The sequence below is a fragment of the Pleurodeles waltl genome, chromosome 8 (assembly GCF_031143425.1).
Source record: "Pleurodeles waltl isolate 20211129_DDA chromosome 8, aPleWal1.hap1.20221129, whole genome shotgun sequence".
Taxonomy (NCBI): domain Eukaryota; kingdom Metazoa; phylum Chordata; class Amphibia; order Caudata; family Salamandridae; genus Pleurodeles; species Pleurodeles waltl.
In genome coordinates this window covers 1,529,552,377-1,529,575,725 of record NC_090447.1, presented here as the reverse complement: position 1 = coordinate 1,529,575,725, position 23,349 = coordinate 1,529,552,377, and the positions used below count along the sequence as shown (strand labels likewise).

Here is a 23,349-nt window from a genome sequence, read left to right as displayed (position 1 = left end):
GGTTCGCATTCCACTTTTGGAGTATATGGTTTTTGTTGCCCCTATCCCTATGTGTCCCCATTGCATCCTATTGTAACTATACATTGTTTGCACTGTTTTCTAAGACTATAATGCATATTTTTGGTATTGTGTACATATATCTTGTGTATATTTCCTATCCTCTCACTGAGGGTACACTCTGAGATACTTTGGCATATTGTCATACAAATAAAGTACCTTTATTTTTAGTATAACTGTGTATTGTGTTGTCTTATGATATTGTGCATATGACACTAAGTGGTACTGTAGGAGCTTCACTCGTCTTCTAGTTCAGCCTAAGCTGCTCTGCTAAGCTACCATTATCTATCAGCCTATGCTGCTAGACACCCTATACACTAATAAGGGATAACTGGGCCTGGTGCAAGGTGCAAGTACCCCTTGGTACTCACTACAAGCCAGTCCAGCCTCCTACAGATGGACAAGTTACTTACCTTCGGTAAAGCCTTATCTGGTAGAGACAATATCTAGCTGCAGGTTCTTTACATACTCAGCCATTCTCCCTGCTCTGCAAACAGATTTCTATGGACAGGGACTTCCTTTTCAGGGCCCTAGTTTTGACACACCAGTGGTCAGTGTTCTTCAAGTTGTAAAAAGAAACTGAGCTTGGCGCACCTGGGTGGTGCCCCTATAGGAACTGTGACTATGGACATGGAGCTGATCAACGCCACCTACTGGCTCGCAGAGGTACTCCTCAAGAAAAATCTTCCGAATACAGTCTGACACCTACGGAGAATTTAAAGGCAAGCAATCTGCAGCTACATATAGGCCCTACTAGATAAGGCGTTACCAAGCGTAAGCAACTTGTCCTGTTTGAACAGCAGAGACTTGCAGGTGAGACAGAGCCTTAGTGTAAGTGAGCGCGCTGTACCTGAATCTCAGCTCTGCAGGTGCACGCACGATGTGGATACCGGCAGGTGCACTGTGTGTGTCAATTCTGAAGAGCTGCTCCGACAGAGTTATGAGCAGGTATCCGTTCCGCAGCAGAAGATGCATGAACACATGTGGGTGGACTGTGGAGGTGCATTAACAGAGCTGGGCGTAGGGCTCTGTTCTGCAGCAGTAGGTTCATGCACACTTCTGAATGGCAGTGTATTAACAGAGCCTTGCACCGGACTATGTCCTGTATCGATAGAGGTGCACTGACAGCTATGTGCAGCTCTCTGCTCAGCTGCAACGGGTGCATGCACATTTGTGAATGGAAGTGCGTTTATAGAGCCTTGCACCGGGCTACGTCCAGTATCTGCAGATGCACGCACACATAGGTGGACAGTAAAGATGCACCCTCAGACCTATGCGCAGTTCCCTGCTCTGTAGCAGCGGTGAATGCACACTTGTGGAGGTGCACTAACAGAGCCTTGCACCGGTCTACGTCCTCTACGAGCAGGTGCATGCACACACCTGGGTGGATGGTGGAGATGCAGTGACAGAGCTATGTGCAGGTATCAGTTCTGCAGCAGAGGATGCATGTACACTTGTGAATGGATGTGCATTAACAGAGCCTTGCACTGGTCTACATCCAGTAAATGCAGATGCATGCACACGTGTGGTGGGTGGAGGTGCAATGACAGAGCTATGTGCATGTGTCAGTTCCGCGGCAGAGGTTGCATGTATATTTGTGAATGGAAGTGCATTAATAAAGCCTTGCACACGGCTACGTTGTGCATCTGCAGCTGCACCCATACACGTGGATGGTGGAGGTGCAGTGACAGAGCTATGCACAGGTGTCGGTTCTGCAGCAGGGGGTGCATGCACACTTATGAATAGAGGTGCATTATCTGAGCCTTGCACTGGTCTATGTCCTGCTGATGCATGCACACATGTGGGTGGACGGTGGAGGTGCACTGACAGAGTTCTGCGCAGGTCTCTGTTCTGTATCAGTAGATATATACGTGGGTGGACGTACACCAACAGTTATGTGCAGGAGTCAGCTCTGCACACTTGTGAATGGAGGTGCATTAACAGAGCCTTGCACTGGTCTACATCCCGCACCAGCGGGTGCATGCACACTTGTGAATGGAGGTGCAGTAACAGAGCCTTGCATCGGTCTACGTCCTGCAGCAAGAGGTGTATGCACACACGTGGGAGGAAGGTGGAGGAGCTCTGGTAGGTCTCAGTCGTGCAGATTTATTCACACTGGTGGATTGAAGTGCATTGAGACCTGTGCACGACTCATTGCCGCATCAGCAGATGCATGCACAAGCGTGGGTGGATGTGCATTAACAGAGCTATCTAGGACTCACTACAGATCCAGGTGCATGCACAAGCATGGGTAAGGTGCATTAACAGAGCTGTGCACGACTCACTGCAGCAGCAGTAGGTACATGCACAAGCATGGGTGGGGGTGCATTAACAGAGCTGTGCACAACTCACTACAGCAGCAGCAGATGCATGCACAAGCATAGGTGGATGTACATTGACCGATCTATGTGCGACTCACTACAGCAGATGCATGCACATGCATGGGTGAAGGTGCATTGAGCTATGCGCGGCTCATACAGCAGATGTGTGCACAAGCATGGGTGGAGGTGCATTAAAAAAGCTATGCACGACTCACTACAACTGAAGGAAATGCATGCACAAGCATAGGCAGGGGTGCATTAACAGCTGTGCACGACACTACAGCAGCAGATGCATGCCCAGAGTTGCGTGGAGGTGCATTAACAGAGCTGTGCACGACACTACAACTGAAGGAGGAGTCATGCACGGGGGGGGTGGAGGTGCATTAACTGATCTATGGTGTATGCACAACCGTGCGTGGAGGTGCATTAATAGAGCTGTGCACGACTCGCAGCAGCAGATGCATGGGTGGAAGTGCATTAACTGATCTATGGTGCGTGCACGGGGGGTGGAGGCACATCAACACATGCACGCTCAAAGGGGTACCCGGGAAGCGTGCTGGCGCGAGACGTGACGCGCGCGCCCCCTCCGCCCCCGGAGATTAAATCCCCCCGCGCGGATTGCTGCTCCCTTTGTGCTGCGGCTGAGTCACCGCCGCGCGCCTCTCCCGTCCCCGGGACGCACGAGGCGCCTCGCGCGCAGGCAGAGCAGCGGCTCGTGACGGTTAGTGACTCACCGCCGCGCGCCTCTCCTGTCCCGAGGACGCACGAAGCGCCTCGCGCGCAGCCGGAGCAGCGGCTCGTGACAGTCAATGCCTCACAGAGCGGCGGGGGCCCAATGCCAGGGCACGCTTTGGATGACGCGACCTCTGGCGTCACCCGGCCCCGCCCCCTGTGACGTCAGAGGTGTCAATCCATGTCTGTTGGGGGTGAGTTTACACCAGGGCGCACTGAGGGCTGGTGCGGGGTCCTTGGAAGGCTCGTGGGGAGTGATCACACGAGCTCATTCCTTGATGGGCCCTGGCAAGAAGTAAGAATCGCGTAATCCATCGGATGGAACTGAGTAACAACCCTTTACACAACCCTTCAGCCTCATCCAGTGTGTCTGGTCCTCACTGCCTCCCTCGGTCTCTAAAATCACATCAACACCGATTACTTTACCCTGCACCGATGACAGATCACTCTGATTACCATGCATTGAGCATAAGGGTTTACTCAGATTACTTTGACCTACATAGATAATAGATTACTCTGATTACCATGCATTGAGCATAAGGGTTTACTCAGATTACTTTGTCCTGCACCGATGACAGATCACTCTGATTACCATGCATTCGTCATAATTGTTTACTCATATTACTTTATGCTGCATTGTTAATAGATTATTCTGATTACCATGCATTGGGCATAAAGGTTTATACAGGTTACTTTATCCTGCAAAGAAAATAGATTACTCTCATTACCATGCATTGATCATAAGGGTTTACTCAGATTACTTTGCCCTGCACTGATAATAGATTACTCTGATTACCATGCATTGATCATAAGGGTTTACTCACATTACTTTGACCTACATTGATAATAGATTACTCTGATTACCATGCATTCGTCATAATTGTTTACTCAGATTACTTTATCCTGCATTGATAACAGATTACTCTAATTACCATGCATTCGTCATAAGTGTTTACTCAGATTACTTTATCCAGCGTTAATAATAGTTCACTGATTACCATGCATTGGTCATGAGGGTTTACTCAGATTACTTTGTCCTGCATTGATAATAGATCACTCTGATTACCGTGCATTGATCATGAGGGTTTACTCAGATTACTTCGTCCTGCATTGATAATAGATCACTCTGATTACCATGCATTGATCATAATGGTTTACTCAGATTACTTCTCCTCCATTGATAATAGATTACTCTGATGACCATGCATTGGTCATAAGTCTTTACTCAATTACTTTATCCTGCAATGATAGTAGAGTACTCAGATAACCATACATTGATTATAAGGGTTTACTTGGATTACATTATCCTGCATTAATAATAGATAACTCTGATTGCCATGCATCAGCCTCAGGGGATTACTCAGATTACTTTCTCCTGCATTGATCATGCAAAATTGCTTCACCGAATATTGAACATAGCGGATTACTCCAATTATTTTACCCTGCATTGATTAGAGAGGATTACTCAGACTACTCTGCATTGGCCATGGGGGGTTACTCTCTTTACCTTCTGTTGATCATTGGAGAGTACTACTTTAGCTCATACTAACCATAGATTATTCTAATTACTTTAACCTGAAATGCAATATTACTCTGCAGTAATCATACATGAGGATTACTCTGGTTACCCTGCCTTGATGATAGTTTTTCTCATTACTACACCCCTCACTGAGCACAGGAGATTCCGCTGGTTACTCTGCATTGAGGATAGGTTACTCTCATTAGTTCATCCCTACCTGATCATAAGAGAGAACTCTGGTTAACCTGTATTCTGGATAGATTACTCTCATTACTTCATCCCTCACAGATCATAGGGGATTACTCTGGTTATCCTGCATTGAGGATAGATTACTCATTACTTCATTTCCCACTGATCATAGGAGATTACTCTAGTTACCCCTCATTGGGCATATAATACTCACATTACTTCATCCCTCATTTATTGATCATAGGAGATTACTCTACTATGCATTTACCTTAGATGTTACTACATCAATTCTGCATTTATCCATAATGAGATTACTTCATCCTGCCTTAAGTGAGGTTACTATTCATCACTCCACTACAAATCGATTACAATACATTACCCAGATTATAGTATCCAATGTTGACCATAAGATATAGCTCTTATAACTTTATTATAAAAGATTAATTGATTATAAAAGATTAACTTTATTGATCTGCTCTACGTTATTTGATTACAGAAGGTACACCGGGACATTACTCCGAGTTACTTTCATTGCAGTCACCTCTTGAGTGCTACAGGTTTCTGATGAACACATTTCTCTGCAGACCCCTCACCTTGGGAATGATCCCTTCTAGGCTTCAGACTGGTTGTTTATCCCCAGCAATAGCTCTCCATCTCCAACAAGTGGCGCAATGCGACTCCACCAACAACTCTGCCTCCAGAAATGACGATGGTGACACAGGAGTATATTAGACACCAACAGGCATGTCAGGGTGAGTTCCTGTATATAAATGCCTCATTGAAGTGGGTCTGGAGACCTTTCTCATTGCTATACCATCAATTTTGTCAGCAGTAGACATCCACTTGGTCAAGTGCCTCTTCTAAAACCTGCAGGTTTCAAATCGTGTCATGGATTCCGGAAGATGTCTCTTTTGGATGCTCGTGACAAGTAGGGGTGGGCAGAACTCACAGAATTTCACCATGCAAAATTCCGAGAAGTTACATAAAAAAGTGAGATTTTATGGAATTCTGCCAAAGGGTGGAAATATGCGTGTTGCGCTGCTCATGCCGTGATTTAGCACCAGTAGTACCTTTTGCGCCGAAATATAAGCACAAATGGCACCAAACGGTACTCAAGAGCGCATGGCCATTCAAGTTTATTTTACTGTCGCTTGATTAGAAAATCTACTTGAGAAGCAGCCCTGTGATCGTGCCAGCGACCGTCCACATTAGAAAATCTTGTCGGAAGTTCTCCTCGCAACTAGAAATCACGCCAGGGGATGCCAAGCCCGCACTCACCAGGTCGCATTACTGGAGCCTCATAGGAGAAAACATTCTGCCACGTGCCGATTGGCAGAATTTGGCCGGAACTCGGCGACACAAGAGTAATGAGGAGTCGCCTAAATTCTGCCTATTCCACAAGGTGAACTTTATTGGTGTTCCCTTGAAAGAGCACATCCTTAGGACTCGAAGCCTTCCCAAAATAGAGATTTTCTGCTCCTACTGTGAAGTCATTGTAATGTCTGATTCATTCAGAGACTGACAGACTCCTTCTCACTATACTACTGATGGCGGCTTATATCCGGACTTGTGGTCTGGACACTTCTCCAGAAGAAGACATCCCTTGCCCCTCTTGCTATACTTCTTTGGAAGTTTCCACATTTACGATTAGCACATAAATTGGCTGAAACTTTAGACTGATCTTAACCTCTGCAGAGCCGAAGTCTAACCTTTTGACTGAGATCTTACAATCCTGTTCCTCAGTAGCAGAGCCATTGCTTCCATTTACTATTCTATCCTGTCATTGATACACAGATAAAAAGCATTTTCAGCGCCTAGCTGTCGCAGATGTCATAGGTCTGCTCCAGGTGATCCACACTTTTTGTTTTCTTACCCTTTACTGTGAAGTCTGGTTGTCCAAATGTCCTCCTCGCAGCAGAACCCAAATGCCCCCTCTGTGCTGGCCCCGGTAGAGAGTTAAAAAAATTAATTACCAGAATGTCAGTTCGGGCAGCCTGGCTTGCCACCCTCCTCATTTGCCAATGTGTCCATCTTTGTGGGAATTGGCAAAAGCTAAAGGGATCAACTTTTCCAGACCACATGGAAAAAGCTTAGGGAGTTGGTCAGTGACGTGATCAACGGGCACAGCTGTGACATTTAATTGGCTTGCTCGGACAAGTTCCACTGAAATCTTCAGAGAAGTTCACTCCCAAACTCAGGGACATCTCCTTATACCGTGAGCAGCTATTTGAACAGAGACCCAACTTTTTCCTAGAGTACTTCATGACAGTAGAGTTACAGCTTGCATGTTGGGCCTCACTTCTCCAGCGCTTAACTTCCACCAACAACATGGAAAGTTTTGCGGCCACTTCAGGGTGGTGCAGCCCCGGCATAGATAGCCTGCAAAACCTGTGCTTAAACCCCAGAAGCTTTACCTTCCATTTAATTGCAGCAGATGTAGTTTATCCTATCTTCTGCCAGTTCTACTGCCTCAAAACCTCTCTATCTCCCTGCTCACATCCTCATCTTTTGTTGGGTGAGGGGATACCTCATATTTACACCATTTGAGAAGTGATCATGATGGTTTCTGGGTGTCCATCTAATCTGCAGGGACCTCACCATAATCTTTCTGTCCCTCCCGATGGACTGCCCTCCTTCTACCAGGTGTGCTGTCTGGCACCAGCCTTAATTTTAGAGGCAAAAGTCCTTGCCCTGTTGCATAAAGGGACCACAGAGGTGGTGCCTCTAGAAGAAAGGGCCACAAATATCTATTTCTATACTTCTTTGTCCCTGAAAAAGGATGGCAGTGTGAGACGCTTCCTAGATCTTCATCTTCCGAACTTGTTCATGGAATAGAACAAGTTTAAAATACTATGTCATTATAAAAATGTGTTTGCGATTTCCTAATTGCAAATTGTTCACAATTCGCAATTAGGAGATTGCAAACAGTGATGTACAAATATGTCTAAAACACTTCTCAGTGGGTTGCAAATAAACCTACTTTATTAGTATTCGTGAGACAAGTCACAGTTTGCGGCCCATTGGGAATAGCCAAATATCACAGTGAGGGAGGCCTGGTGGTGTCTGTCTGTGAATTCTGATAGATTTTTCTTAGATTGTACCTGTCTTTCATTTTACTCTGTGCTTCTTTTACGCCTCCCAACATTTTTCTTTGGTCCATCTTATCTGTGATCTTACCCTCTACTGCTTTGGCTAACCATGCAGGATATAGTTTAGAGGTGGAACTTCTTCCCCTGAGAAGCTTTTAGTGAGCGAATATTGAGTTGTGCGATAAAACCACAGCATAGACTTCACCACCTCTCCCATATCATACCTAGTATCCTTAGCCCACTCAATGGATTCTACCACCACTCTATTCATCCTTTCTATCAAACCATTGGTTTGTGGATGGTAGAGTGAGCTTTTCAGATGCTTCACACCAGATTCCTCAAGGAAAGCTTCCATTTTGTGACTGACAAACTGGACTCCATTATCAGAGACTATAGACTCCAGGACCCCTCCCTCATGAAAAAATCTCTGAGAAAATGTATAGCACTGCCAGCCGTGGGATTAGGAAAAAACCAAACTTCTGGCCATTTGCTAAGGTAATCCATCAACACAAATGCATAGCGTAACTCATGTGGGAGAAAATGAAAAGGGCCCACCATGTCAATTCCAACTTTCATTCAAGGTTTTTCAGGCATAGGTATACGTTGTAAGGGTGGTGTCACCACCTTGAACCCCTTCTCTGCTACACACCACACACCTGTTCACCACTATTACCACATCTCTGGCCATAGAAGGCCCCCAATAATGCGCTCTTACTCTTCTCTTCATCATAGTTGAGCCTAAATGGCCTTAATGTGCATAGTTAACCAACATAGGACGAATGATATATGGGGGAACACATTTATCATTCCTCAACACCACACCGTCTTCAATAGATAATTCTTCACAAATTTTGGAGTAAGGTTGAATCTCAGTACACAAACTCCTTTCCTTGGGCCATCCATTCACAATATACTCCTTAACTCTTCCCAACACAACATCGTTGTTCTCTGCCGTTTTCCACACCATTTCAGTGCAAACCTTGCTCTCATCAATATCCAATAATGCTATAAAACAATCTTCCTTATCCTCTTCCAGATATGTTGCTTCCTGTTCACGTAGACAAAAAGTCTACTGTGGTATTTTCCTTTCTTGGAATGTATTTCACTTGGAAATCATATTGTAACAATTTCGTAGTGAGACGTGCAATGCGTGGCGTGGTATACTTAACCTTGTCCCCACTCAAAATGTACACCAGAGGCTTGTGATCTGTTTGTATTACATATTTCCTGTCCTGCACATAACTCCTGAATGTCTCACTCGCCCAATAGCAAGCTAGCAACTCCTTTTCAATTACTGAGTATTTCAGCTCAGGTTCACGTAGTACTCTTGAAGCATATCTGAGGACAGTTCCATCCTCTCTGGAATCTTCAGTCAGAACAGCTCCCAACCAATACTCATTAGCATCTAGCTTGATGGTGCAAACTTTCTCGGGGTCATATGGACCTAATGTTCTAGCATTTATCAATTCCAGTTTAACACTGTCAAATGTGTTTTGACATTCACTATCCCACACAAAGGGAACCTTGTTTTTTAGCATATTTGACAAAATGTTCATTTTGGTGGAATGAATCTAGCATAATATTCGCACATTCCTCCTTGTTTCTGGGATTAGGAGAATCTACCACTGCCTTAACTAACCCCAGTCTAGGTGCTATTCCTTTGCTTGACACACAGTGTCCCAAAAACTAAATTTTCCTTTTCCATAATTCACCCTTCTCCTTCCTGTCAGTCACACTGTTCATCTGAAAATTGTGCAGGACCGATCTAATAATCTTGTTGTGGTCTACTAAACACTTAGCATAAATCAGAACATTGTCTTGAAATGCTAAAACACCTTTAACATTTTCCAACAACTTGTGCATTGTGCGCTGGAAAATCGAAGTGGCAGGTGCCAAGCCAAACGGCGTCCTGCAAAATTGGAATGTAACAGACAGTGAATTGAATGCTGGATAGTGCTGGGATTCTTCTTCCAAAACTACCCAGTGGTAAGCTGATGCCAGATCACTTTTAGAAAACCACTCTGCACCTTTGAGTTCCTCTTAAAGATCACTAATCTTGGGTAGAGGATGTGAGTCCACCCAAATTTCTTTAAGACTCCTCAAATCCATACACAAGTGTATGTCTCGATTTAGTTTCTGAGCAACAACTAAGGGCGAAAGCCACAAACTGGATTAAATGGGTTCTGTTACACCATTCTTTTGAAGCTTATTCAGTTCACATTTGAGATCTTCTCTCAGACTGAACAGAACTGACCTGATTTTACGTTTCACAGGAATGGCACCTTGCTTAATTTTTATCCTATATTTGAAACTCACAATTTTCCCTTGTCCTTCTGTGAAAATATTGGGTAATTCATCCTCCGACGGAACCAAATACGTGGAATCCTTAACCACTAGAACTTGTTCTCTAGTTCCGGGTTTCAGTATCATACCAAACAGGCCTTGGTGGAACCACCTCAAAATATTCAAACCCTTAAATGCCACATATATGTTGCCTTGGATCTTACGCCCTTTGAGCTATAAAATGTCTTCAATGAAACCTTCCAGTTCTTTTTTCCTTTCTTCATATGAGACAGGTGCCCTGTCTGGGGGGTACAATTTCCCATCACTCCAGATGTTATGAAATAGTTCTGATGTAATCATTGTAATACGTGCTCCTGAGTCAACCAATAAGTGTAAGGTTGTATCCCCACCACAATGTCTACATAGGGATCCACACATTCATTTTGGTCTCCACAAACAATTTCATCTTCTGTGACCACTACAATCGTCCTTAAAAGCTTTTGCCATGAGTTGTTCTATATTTTCATTTTCTTCATCCACTGCACCGTTTACTTTTGTTTGCCTATTTTGTGCAGCTTGGCACACCTTAACAAAATGACCAGTTTTTCCACACTTTCTACATGAAACATTTTTTGCCGGACAACCTCTTCCTTCCCTGTTGTGTGGTGCATTACCACATCTAAGACATATGTTATTGCACTTAAAAAACTTTTCTCAGATTTCTTTTGCTCATTTCTGTTTGTCCCTCCTGACGTTACTACATTTACATTGATATTACCATTCTCTTTTACAGCGGGACTAGCACTGATTTCCAGCATCTATATTTGTGCCTACTTTGTGCAACTTTAATGACCTCTTCTAAGGATGGACTGCCCATGATCAAAAGTTTTTGTTGAGTGTGTTTGTCTGAGCAATGGTCAATAAACTGATCCCTTATCAATTGGTCATGGAAATCTCTCAAATCCCACTGTGAAGACAACTTCCTAAGTGCAGAAATAGACGACATCTTCATTTTGCGTTAGTGAACGTTTGAAGAATTTGTGTCCCAAAACCACCAGACTGGGTTGCATATCAAAGCTTGTAGCTAATTTCTTAGTGGCAACTTGATAGTCATCCAATTCTTAATTTTCTGTTAGATCGGGTAGGTCTCTACCTTCATAGCCCAAAGAAAGCAGTAGGAGATATTGTTTCCTTTCTGGTCTGTTTATGTGATGCACCAATAGCACCGAGATATGTTTCAAATCCATCAAACCATTGTTTCCATTGGATGGAGGGTGTTCCAGGTGTCTCTAAAAATGATGGTGGTGTATTTACTGCTTGTATGATTTATTACGTGGTGTGCACTACCACCTACTATTAAACTAAACAGTAGACTATTCAAATAGTTTTGATCTGACAAACTGTGTGCCTATAAATGAATTGGTCTGAAAATAGGCTTATATGTAGAAGATGTGCGTATCACCGCTGTGACGCATTTCTGGGCTATTGTTCCATGTCCATCCTGGGTGTTCTTCTTTTGTCTTATGCCAGAGCGTGAATGAAATTACTGTCAAAACACCACCCAAAATAAACAAAACAAAATATAACTCATTCTAAGGTGTGCACATCATCATTGGACTGCAAACTGTGGTGTACATGGCATCCCTAATGTGCACAGATAACCAGACTCATATAATTTTTTTCTCTATCTTTTAAAGTTGTCTTCCAAATTATAAATCCTTTTCCTTGTTTTTATTTTCTTAATGGTGTGTACATCACCATAGTAGTGCACAAGTCTCCGTTGCAAACTAACTTGTTCTACACATTAATCTGGCGATCTGAAGCTCATGTCAATATGTCCTCAAAATAGATGCTGAGCGCGGCTAATGTACACATTTCAGCTCGCTAGTCAGTTTCAAGCACAATCTCCTCAAAATGGCTGCTGTGAGCAATCACTGCTGTACGCCGTTAGAGCACCATATGCAATCTCAAGATGGCGCCTGTAAACGCTCAGTCTACGTGTGTCTATCGTAACAACGATTGGTGTAACTACGCATGCGTTTAACGACTTGTGACTCGGGATCCTCATAAAATACTGTTGCTGCTGTCACAATGGGTTCCTTGCCTAACGCGATGAGCCTTTTGCCGTTGGGGCACCCATACTGACATCAGTCATTTTCACCTTCTTATGCTTGTTATCGTATACAGCTTACTGCGTGCGTCTCGGGCGGTGGTTTCCACTTGTCTCCAAAATCAGATGTTTTTGTTCTCCTTCAATGAGTCACGGACGTGTGGAGTTTATCTTCTGTAAGACTTTATTTATACTTGGGTGATAGTATGAAACCACTGCTGTGCCCTCTGCCAAATGCGTTCCAACTGACATCGTTGGAACCCTCCATGTAGACCGCACAGCGGCAGAACACCCACAAATGCATTCTGCTGTAATGGAACGTGTGAACATAACAAAATTCCATTTCATTCATTCATTCCTGAAGCTGATCAGATTGGGTTCTGGGATACTGACATCGGGACCCAGAGGCAAGACTCCGCTTCCGATTGTTCCAGTCCCAAAGATAGGTTCAAGCCTGTTGTTTGTAATAAAAGTTCTTGCTCCAAACCTGCAAAAGATCTGTCTATCTTACAGTTAAATTATAGTGTATTTTTCCTATTTTTTGTTTGTTGTGTGCTGCAAGAAAAACATTGATAAATAATAAAGCTTATTGTAGCTTCACATTCTGTATACCATTCCGCTATCTGAAATTTGAGTCTGCAAAAACATAACTGAAAAAAAAGTAACTTTTCTGTTTTCCACATCAGCCAACTGCGGAGTAAGTGACCCTTGAGAACGGAGACCTGAAGCCCAGATTGTCTAACTAGGGGACGCCATCTTTCTTTTTTGTTGCCATCAGACCAGAAAGCATACACAAGTTTGGTCTTTAGAGGTCTTGTAAAGCCAGTTTTAGGGGTTATTGACTGGAACCAGAGAGAAGATACAGTTGGGCGTTGGAGGACAATTCATAGGGCAGTGAAAGACTGAAGATTTTGGAAACTTTCTGCTTTTCCTGTTGGACTTTGACCAAAGGGACTCTTTGGGGCATATTGTTTTTTTTGTTTGTAGAAGAATTGTTTTATTTGTGTTTTTCTTTACATTTTTACCATTTTTTTGGTCAATGGAGTTTTAGGTTTGGCCTCAGTGTAGACGTCAGCCAGTGGGTAGTCAAGAATTCGGTATAGAAATTGTGGGCCCGATTAGCAAAGGTAGAGTTAGACTTTTTTGTTGAAGTTTAGACCAAAAGTCTAACTTTACGACTTTTCGGTGGTCAGAAAGGTAATATGAGTCGTATCTTTTCGTCTGCCCTCGGGGTGGAATCTCTGAACTCGGAGTGGAATCTAGTGTAGTTTTTAGAACAGTTTATTTATATTCTTGCTTCAAACTAGAGCAGTGGTTCCCAACCTTTTGACTCCTGAAAACCCCCACTGAATCATTACTGGAAGCCAGGGACCTCCAAGCAATTTGTACGGTTTAAATTTCAAACATTAAGACAGTCATTTGCAAAAAATACACAAATGAGTACACACCAAACAAATTTGCAAATTACTAAAGATATAAATATTTTATATTGAAAAAAATATGCAAAAATGGAAAAATTGTATTGGGAAGGTTGGTGTTGCATCTCGGCGGCTAACTTTTCAATGTTTAGTTTTATTTAGGAAAGCTGAATCCTCAGGTCAGATTCTACATTTCCCAAGCGATTTCTGTTTTTATTTTTTAGGTGCGTAAGAAAGCTTTTTCACAAAAACGTGGTGGGGAAAGGAAGTAAAACCATAAGGGCCTCTCACCTCTCCACAGCCTCTCTGTCACATGTAATTTGTGTGTTTTCTAGCACCTCTCATACCAGTGTGGGGTGTCTGAGCACTTTACAGGGGACTACAAAGGGTAGGATTCACATGTTATCCACACCGGTTGGCATTTTCTAAGAGTGCTTCATATGAAGAAGCACAAATGTAGGATTCAGAACATAAAATGATGGTTAGCGTTGCCTTCAAGACTTTTTTTTACGCAAGCAAACCTTTTTTTAGCAGCATTAAGAAAATGAAAGACTGCATGCACCTCTTTGATGGCAGTTTGTAACTCACTGTGCTAGGTGCTTATGAACTGCTCAGTAACAAAAGAATCTCTGTGACAAAAGCTGTAAGCCACTGAGCTGTATGCATAAAATACTATTGTTTGCATGATACACGTTATTTGCAGCAGGCGTATTAACCATCTGCGTTACCTTAGATGAGTCAAAACTTCCACTAGACAAAGCTCCCATCTCTCTCTAGCAGGTACATTAATCACCAGAATTATCTTGATACTTTTATTCTTGCCTGAAAGCTGCTGGTTGTACAAGGAACCTTGCAGTGCTGTTAAAGCTGCTGCACAAATGAAGTAGTAAATATAAAAACACACACTTCTCTGTCAGATGCTGTATCTGGAAAAGTGCCTTCCTGCTGGCCCAGGCCTGCAGACCTCCTGGGAATGTGTCACACACCTCAGGGGGCCACGGACCACAGGTTGGGAACCGCTGACCTAGAGGTTTACTGAAGTATCCTCCAAACAAGAAAAGAAGATTGAAGTTGTCACTGCCCAGGAACAGGTACCAAGAGTGTGACTTTCAGTCTTGGAGACTGGTACGCTTACAATGTCTCAAACCAACACTAAGTAGGTCACAATTTCGAAGTTCAAACTAATAAAGCTTCCTTCTACTTCGAAACGTATTGACATTAAGTAATAGAAATCAACTCATAATAAACAGTCTTTCTCTACCAGGTGTCACAACAAAGACAGAGAAACTCCTAAATGGTCATACTCAACATCCACAGCGGATGATCAAAGTGACCTGAAAATAAAAGAACTTCTGTCCCTAAAACCTCTCAAAAATGGACCATCAATCCTGAAAGAGTAACAAAGACTTTCAGAGTAAAAACCTGACAGAGCCCAAAGACATACCCCGGAGCAGAAGAAAAAGGAAGGAAGGTTTGAAAGCATGTTTTATGAAAAATGAATAGGCAGAAGAGACTCAGAGAAACTGAATTTGACCATTATGACTTTGATTCTGTCCTATGTCACTTCAGCATGAACCAGAGTTCGCAAGAAAATAGTGAAGGAGTCACAACAAGCTGGAAGGAATATTTTTGAAGCTGAGGAAAGTGAAGAGACAAAGTTATCGGAGGACATGAGGGCCAGCCTTGAGATCTGGTCCATCACCGCCAGATGACATACATGCTCACCATGTGGTATTAAAAAACAGCCAAAAATTACAATGAACTTACTTAATCTTTCGGTCAGCATTCAGCATAGTATCACCATATTATTCATGGTAAGTTATTAAACCTTGAAGTCCACATACAGACCTTAAATTAGCTCTGCTCTTCTTTTCTTCTACTACTCTAAGAGCGGTTTCTCTTTCTTCACTTTCATCCACAGGAGAATCCATCTCACACGTTGTTGCTCAAGATTCTTTTCTAAGATCTACACTTTTTAACATGTACATTTCCCCTATTTCAGACTTGATAAGATCCTTTGAATTTCACACTGTCTCTTCTGCTGATGACACCAAAATCTTAATTTCTATCTCCAATTACTGCAAGAAAACTCTACTTTAATGTAATATATTGACTCCTGGATCAATTCCAACTACTTGGAAATAAACATTGATAAAAGTGAGATTCTTGTGTTTGGCAATCTAACCTTCACAAAGCTTTCCTTGTGGTGGCTTTCCGACTTAGACCCCACTCTCACTGTGGTATCTTGTAAATATAATTATTTTAGTTCATAGTCATTTAATATTTTTATGCCGGGAAATGGAGAATGTAGAATGGTGTGTGTGGTCCATATTCTAGAGTTCTTCTGGGGTCTGGGAACAGTTGGTAGATGCTGGGAAGCTGTTCTGATGGATGTAATGTTTCTCCAATAAAGAACCTACATATTTCTACAAAATACAGTGTCTTTATTATACTGGTGACGAGTGTGGGATGGGAAATTTCTTGCGTATGCATGGAATCATTCACAAGAAGTGTTCACTGTACCACCCTGGGAGAAATGGCACTATTGAAAGATTTAACAAGAGTATCAAGGAATGTATCCAGTTGGAGATTAGTGCGGGAAGGAGTTAGAGGGAAGGTTTGAAGACGTTCCTAAGGGCATATAGGTTTTCCCCACATGTAAGTACAGAGGAAGTGTCTCCAGGATGGTTACACTGGGCAAAAAAGAAGGAGTGGCATAGGGGGCAATGAGTGGGGGCAACAAGAAGGAGAAGAGAAGCACTGAGAAAAGGAAACAGTATTATGATTCTCACAAGGATGCTAAGAGTGTGAATGATAAAGTTGTTGATTGGGTATTAATAAGAAAACCTGTGTTGTTTAAGAATGAATCTTAGTTTATTGGTCCATTGAAAATTGCGAAACTTTTCTGCAGTGCCATAAAGGTGGAAGATGAGAGGATTTGGAATCTTAATAAAGTTGTGAGTTTCAAAAAAGAAAACCTAGAAGTGTAAATTGTTTATTTTTAATATTTTTTTTGTTTGAATTATATTGTGTTATTGATGTATCCGTTTTTAATGTTAATATCATTATTTCAGTTAATAGTGGTTTAGTATTCTTATGACAGAAAATGGAGAATGTAGAATGATGTGTCTGTTGCAGAGTCTAGAGTTCGTCTGAGGTATGGGGACAGTTGGAAGATGCTGGGAAGCCGTACTGGTGGATGGGATGTTTCTCCAATAAAGAACCTACTTCTTTGTACACAATACAGAATCTTTATTACACTCACCACAGCTAAGTTGACTAGGAACCTAGGACTCCTCAGAGATTCAAATTGTACCATGGCACACCAAGTTCATCAAGTCACCGCGGGTTGTTTTTTCACTGTGAAAATGCTTTGCAAAACGTGTCTTGGCTGCCTTTGCCCTCCCGTAAAACCATTGTTTAGTCATTGATTATTCCCAACTTAGACTGCGCTAAAGCACTATCTTAAATGCCCTTCGGTGGTCTGGAGGGAATCTATGCTCCCTGTTGTGCAAGAGCCACAACCGCTTTACTATAATTTTAGGTCAGAGCAGTCTATAGGGGGACACAAGCTGCCCACATGCTCCCCAAATTAAGCCTCCAGGTACCCACCTGGCCCTGCATCCCTTGGTCCACCACAGCTTCAGTGTTCTTGTGTCCCTGCCATCTTCTCTCAGTAGCACGGTTCATCGCTCAAACTCCACTAACAAGTGACCCAGTAGAACGTCACTCTGACCATGGACCCCGGTCAGGGTACCGTTTGAGGTTTCCACCAACATGGACAACATAGCCTCAGATGAGCAGATAATGTAAATTCTTCACAAGCACTAGAATGTATGTCCAAACCAAGGAGTAATAATCCAAACCAATGGAAAATAAAGATGGCGGACAGTCCCCTGCTGCTGAAAGAGGACCAATCTCTTCTTGAAAAAGAGTCTATTGAAGAAGTCCCAACATACAGAAGGATCTGTGGGTTTACTCCATTTATTATCTAATAATAAACACAGCAAGACTTTACGTCCTATTCTGCACCTACGACAACTGTACAGGGTGTAAATCCAGTGTAGTAGAAGTCGATTATTGAGCACCTGTTGACCTGAATGATGTATTTTTCTTTAACATTAGAAGGACCTAAGATTTATGGTGAGTGGCAAATCTCATTCAGGCTTCTTCCTCTAACGCAGGGGTCTTCAAACTGGGGTGTGCTCTCCCCAACCCCCCAGGGGGGCCTGAAAGATCTGGGGGGAGGGGGAAGGGGAGAGGACGCCAGGCTCTGGCCAAGAGAAACATAATGCTGCTAACAGGGCTTTTTTAAGTTGGAAAAATAATCAGCATCAAACCACTGTGTAATGGACCATCATTAACATGTTTTGTCATTTAAGTCCAAACTGTGAGTATGTGTCAAAAGGTAAGGGACTCCTAATACCATACAAACCCCCCCACCCCCACCTCTAATAATCCACTCTGCATACGTTTACACATTAGTAAGGCCTGTTTGACCAGAATAGTATGTTTGGCATCATGTATTTTATTGCAGTTTTAATTCAGTAGCAGAAGTTAATTGAAGTGCTTAAATGCGCCCAGACATATTTAAATAGAATAGAATATTTAATAGAATAATTGTTACAAATTCTGAGGGGGGCCCTGATAATTGTATTTTTCTACTGGGGGGGGCGCCGCATTAAAAAGTTTAAAGACCACTGCTTTAGGGTCTTCCCCAGATGTCTAGCAGTGGTAGCAGCACATCCTCAGAGACAGCGAATACTTAGGCGACTGTAAAGAGAAGGGTGTTAGGAAGCTAGGGCACCATAAACATGGTAATCGAAGCACAGCCTCAGATAGCCTTCCCCATAAATGTAAATAAAGTTGCCCATGGACAATCCAAATGAATACTTTCTTTTGGGCAGAAATAGATGCTCTTGATTTGGGGATTTCCAATCACCCTAGAGCAGGGATTCCCAGCCTGTGTTAGGGGGACCACGGGGGTCCGCATAGCCTACTCAGGGGGTCTACGATTACTTAGAAAATAAAATAAAATATTTGAATAACAAAGAATATGTAAATAAAGAAGCTAAATATGCAATTTCAAAGTTTAAATTGTTATGTAAAAGTGAAGACATTTGAAATTGGTGGCTAAAAATGAAGTTAGTGTCTTTAGACTGATTTGTGACAGCTTTGCAGGTGCATCAATCACAATATAGTATGGACGACGTGGGACCTCAATTGAATTTAGAAACGCTCCAACCCCCCTATTAAAATTACAGTTTTGTTTTTTGTTATATTTGATTGTGAATTAAGTAAATAATTTAATCATTTGTGTATTTGTTTGATGAATGCTTGTTTGTGTATCGTTTAGCAGTTCTGATCATCAAAAATGCTTAGGCCAGGTACCCCGGCCTCCATTAATAATTTAGTGGGGGTCCCCGGTTTCCTGTAAGCTTCTTCAGAAGTCAAAAGGGTAAGAACCGCTGCTCTAGAGTTTTAATCTTTCATAGGTGTAGCTCTCCCACTGAACACGCTGCACCAGTTCTCTCAAGGCTTTACAGAAAATGCAGTTCTTTTTACCCACTTCCCAGTAGTTTCAAGTCTCAAGTACACGCTGCAAAAGTGATGAACATCTTTTGACACATTGAACTTGGAACTCATCAGAAAAGAGTATTCCTGGGATATGGGGGTGCTTACATGCTACTTCAAGTATAATTCTGCACTTTCAGAAACAAATTCCCCTGGACCCTGCAACTCAGGACTTGATTTAGAACCCAGCGGACAGGTTACTCCATCATAACCATGATGGATATCCCGCCCGTTGAAGTCTAAATCGCATTATCTTCTATGGGATTTAGATTTCGGTGGACGGGATATCCGTCACCGTTGTGACAGAGCAACTCGTCTGCCGAGTTCTAAATCAGGCCCTCAGTCTTTGGCAATAAGTACTGTAATGAGGTTAAAGGTGATAGTGTATGCATTTATCTGGGTTAGTTTGTTACCTGCAGTTTCTGTTGTTAGGGACAGGAGTCCTTTGAGTGGGCAAGGATTCTTGTCTCTCTCTCTCTGATCTCTGCGAGGAGGGGTAGTAAATAGCTGGGTGCAGCCTGCTCTCACCTCTTTGTACTTCTGTAGTGACCACTCCACCAGGAGACTAACTTGCTGGGCAGAGCATCCTTCACTAAATCCTGAAGATTTAGTGACCCGAGATGTACCTTGGAAGTGGATTGTGAAGATTTGAGGTTGTTGCCTTGATGCATTGTGTGTCAAAGATAGCGCCTGATCTTTTCCCACCATAGAATTGTCAACGTATCTGGAAGCGTGTGGCTATGGCTCTCAAAAGGAAGCACCAAGTACTCAGTGAAGTATTTGAGTGAGCTGCACTGTGGGTCATGTACCCACCGGAGTGAAGGGGTGAGCCACAATCTACAGCCTGCCGCCCAGAAGAGGGTCCTGACAGAAGCCTCCATTCCTGCTGCAATCCAATGAGCAACATGCTGCAAGGCCAACTGCCATGCAGTCCCAGGGAAGACTGTCATGTGCTGCCTGTGGGTTCCTTCTGCAGGTGCGATCCTGCTGCCATGGTGGGGGGCAAATATGGCCCAGCTCTGATGTTACGAACTTGGTGAGAAACTGAACAGGCCTTGGCCCAAGAGACTGAATGCTAATAGAAACCAGGGTGTAATTGTAGTCACAAGCTGCACCTATAGACCTACCTCAAACTCTGAACCTGAAAGGGGGAACCCTGTGCAAGTGGGGGGCCCACTAGGGACAGGTGGGGCCTAGACTGCACAAAAATTCACACCCGTAAACCGATTATAAGTGTAATATTGAGTGCATAGTGGAATGCTATGTTTTCTGTGTAATAAATAACTTGTCTTTTCACAAAGAGAAGCACTGCGCTGGACATTGATATTATTGCACTGCTAAAGGGGTGGTATAGATTCTTGAGCCTCAGTAACCCCCACAGTAACCTTCCTGAGAAGCCTGTGACTGCTCGCCCTCCATGCTACTGAGAGTCAAGTGTAGAAAGGTTTGTACTTGGCCAAGTTTGCAAGGCCCCAGGACAGCAGTGGTAAAAAGCCTCAACCCCACGCTTGCGGGCCAGTAACCCCTGCCTGCCCTGTGGCCTGCTGGATGGTGTCTGGCACTGATAGCATGTTATCTTCCAGGAGAAACACATGGAGCAGAAAAACAGAGTTGTCACACGAATAGAATAATATCCATATTCACTACAGAGATTTTTTAAATATTTATTAACAACAACAAAAAAATCTAATCCAAAAACTTTTTATCTAGGTGTCCACACCCAGTCACAGAAAATGTACTGCCGGTGAGTTGGTCGTGTGTATTTGCCTGCACTTTTCCACCAGTCCCACTCAAAGCACTACTGGTGGACAAGGGCATGTATTTGCCTGTAACACTGTCTGTGATGGCACCACAGTAATGGGAGAGATAACAATGGGTCTCACAGGTCATGAGCATGTCCGTAGTTGAACATCAAAAAGCTGCAGGGCGGCTCCTTCGCAATGGCGAAGGAGCGTCGTCCCCTGGCTAAGAGCCAGCAGCTGAAAAACAAAATTATATGTTACTGTTGTTTTATTTTTCAGGTGCTGGCTCAGCCAGCATGTGCAGAGAGGGGCAGGGCTGGGAAGGGGGGGGGCGGGGGGAGGAGTGGAGTGCATTAAGTGTGCATGTCAGTTTGGCTGGTTGTCTTAGTCCAGCCAAACTGACATGCACACTTAGGTTTCTCTAACCAAGCTGTGTTGCAAAGCCGGGTTGGAGAAACTGCACAGACCCCAGTGCACTGTCTGAGCGGCAGACCAAGCCGCTCAGACCAATCCTGGCGCTGCTCTCATGCTAGACATAGCAAGAGAATGGCACCAGGATTGCATGGGGAGCCTGTGCTGGTGTCGCAAAGACTGATGGGACACCAGGAGAGCAAAGAGACAAGGCGGCAGGCAGCAGCGTTGGAAAAGTAATGTTGTTTTTATTTAATTATTATTTTATTTCCCATTCCACCCACCCACCCCTCCTCTTGAGAATTGCAGCAGCTGCCACTGAAAAGCTGAGGCCAAATTCTCAGCTGCTAGCAGTGCAATGGAGGAAGATCACATATACAGATCTACATGGTTTAAATGTGGCAATGTGACCCCTGAGGTATATAATTAGAACACTTGTGAGGACATCCTAAGAGAAGCATGTAGGTCCCCTGCATGCAATTACTACTTAGCTAAATTGAAAAGATAATAGAGGGCCTACCAGTGGGCAGCAACCCTTTTCACCAGATGTAAAAACACTAGAATGTTTACCTAATTTACTACACAGCAACTCAACTCTGTACACTGAAGGGTTAACCCAAAATAAATATATTTTCACACCTCTAGTCATAAAAAGTTCTCTGGAAGGAGTAGAGCAAGTGTATCTTCCATATCACACTCTTATTCCCTACATGGAATTTAAATACAGTTTTAAGTAGGATAATGTTTCCTTCTTTTGAGCCAGTGTGTCAGTCAGCATTAAACCATCGCACAAAAAAGACAGTTTTTCTTTTTTTTTATAGCTTTCATTTATTTCCGAACTGTTAGTGAATTACGTGTATCACAGTTAGACGGCTGTATTAAAAAATACATCACATAAATTGGTAAGGAGAACACATTCTAAATTTATCCCAAAGATGGTTTCTGCTTTTCACATTAATCAGACCATACACTTACCAGTTTTCTTTAAAAAAAAAAATGAATAAGCTGAGCTGAAAGAGTTCTACGCACACTCTGTGTTAGAAGAGTGGTTGTGTTTTATATTGTCGGAATAAGATTAACCAAGCAGAGTCAGCACTTGCATGTTTCTTATGCCCCTAGGCATTGGGGAGATCAATTAAGGTGAATAGTTGCATTGTAGAAACTATTTAAACGTGTTAAGCATTGGTGTATCAAACTTTTCTATTAAGAACATGTGCATATTTCCCTAGGAAAAATGTGCTTCTTTGATATACGTAGGACATGTTTAATTGAGTGATGTACCTGTGGCAGCAGCATGGTCGTCTATACATGCCTTTACTAAACCTTGTCTCTATAGACAAGCAGCCGGGCCAAGAGGCCGCAGTGGTTAAAATGGCGTTGAGGTATTTATTTGCTATTGCTAGCTTCTGCAAAGTGTGTGAATTTGAAATATATTGTAAAATAAACTAGTTGTTACCTGTAACAAAAGTTTTAGAGTGCGCGACTTTTCTAGAGTCTAATGTAGCCCCCTCCCACCTTCATTAACAAGAAGTTTCATATATGGCAAGGCTTCCACATTATTGTTGAAATAGTCTGCAGGTTATGGCGATCACACTGTGAAATACTGTTGGTTTATGGTTGACCTTATCATGAGTTACTAACTCCACCTGTGGTCGACAGCTAAAATAAAATAGTACATTTTCAGGCATATTTTATTGGGCCTGACCAGTAGATAGCAGAATAATGTAAAATCTGTGAATAAAAAATACTCCCAAGCTGCCCTGCTTTTGTTAGTTTGGTAACTCATTTCTCATTAAATGTAAAGAAAAATGCATCGCCTCTTAAGAGTGTTTTTGTCTTGCAGGTGCTGGGATTCGAGGTTGACACAGTGAACTCCGTTCAGTTTTCCAACCACACAGGTAAGC

General features: G+C 43.0%; 1 protein-coding gene across 2 annotated transcripts in view; it reads left to right on the top strand.

Annotated features, from left to right (window-relative positions):
• The window catches only part of PDXK (pyridoxal kinase), a 244,282-nt gene that overhangs the window by 86,890 nt on the left and 134,043 nt on the right, over nt 1-23,349 (top strand). For both annotated transcript variants that reach the window (XM_069202944.1, XM_069202943.1), the window contains exon 3: nt 23,289-23,343. In XM_069202944.1, coding sequence (XP_069059045.1) covers nt 23,289-23,343 — 55 coding nt within the window. The remainder of the gene's footprint in view (nt 1-23,288; nt 23,344-23,349) is intronic.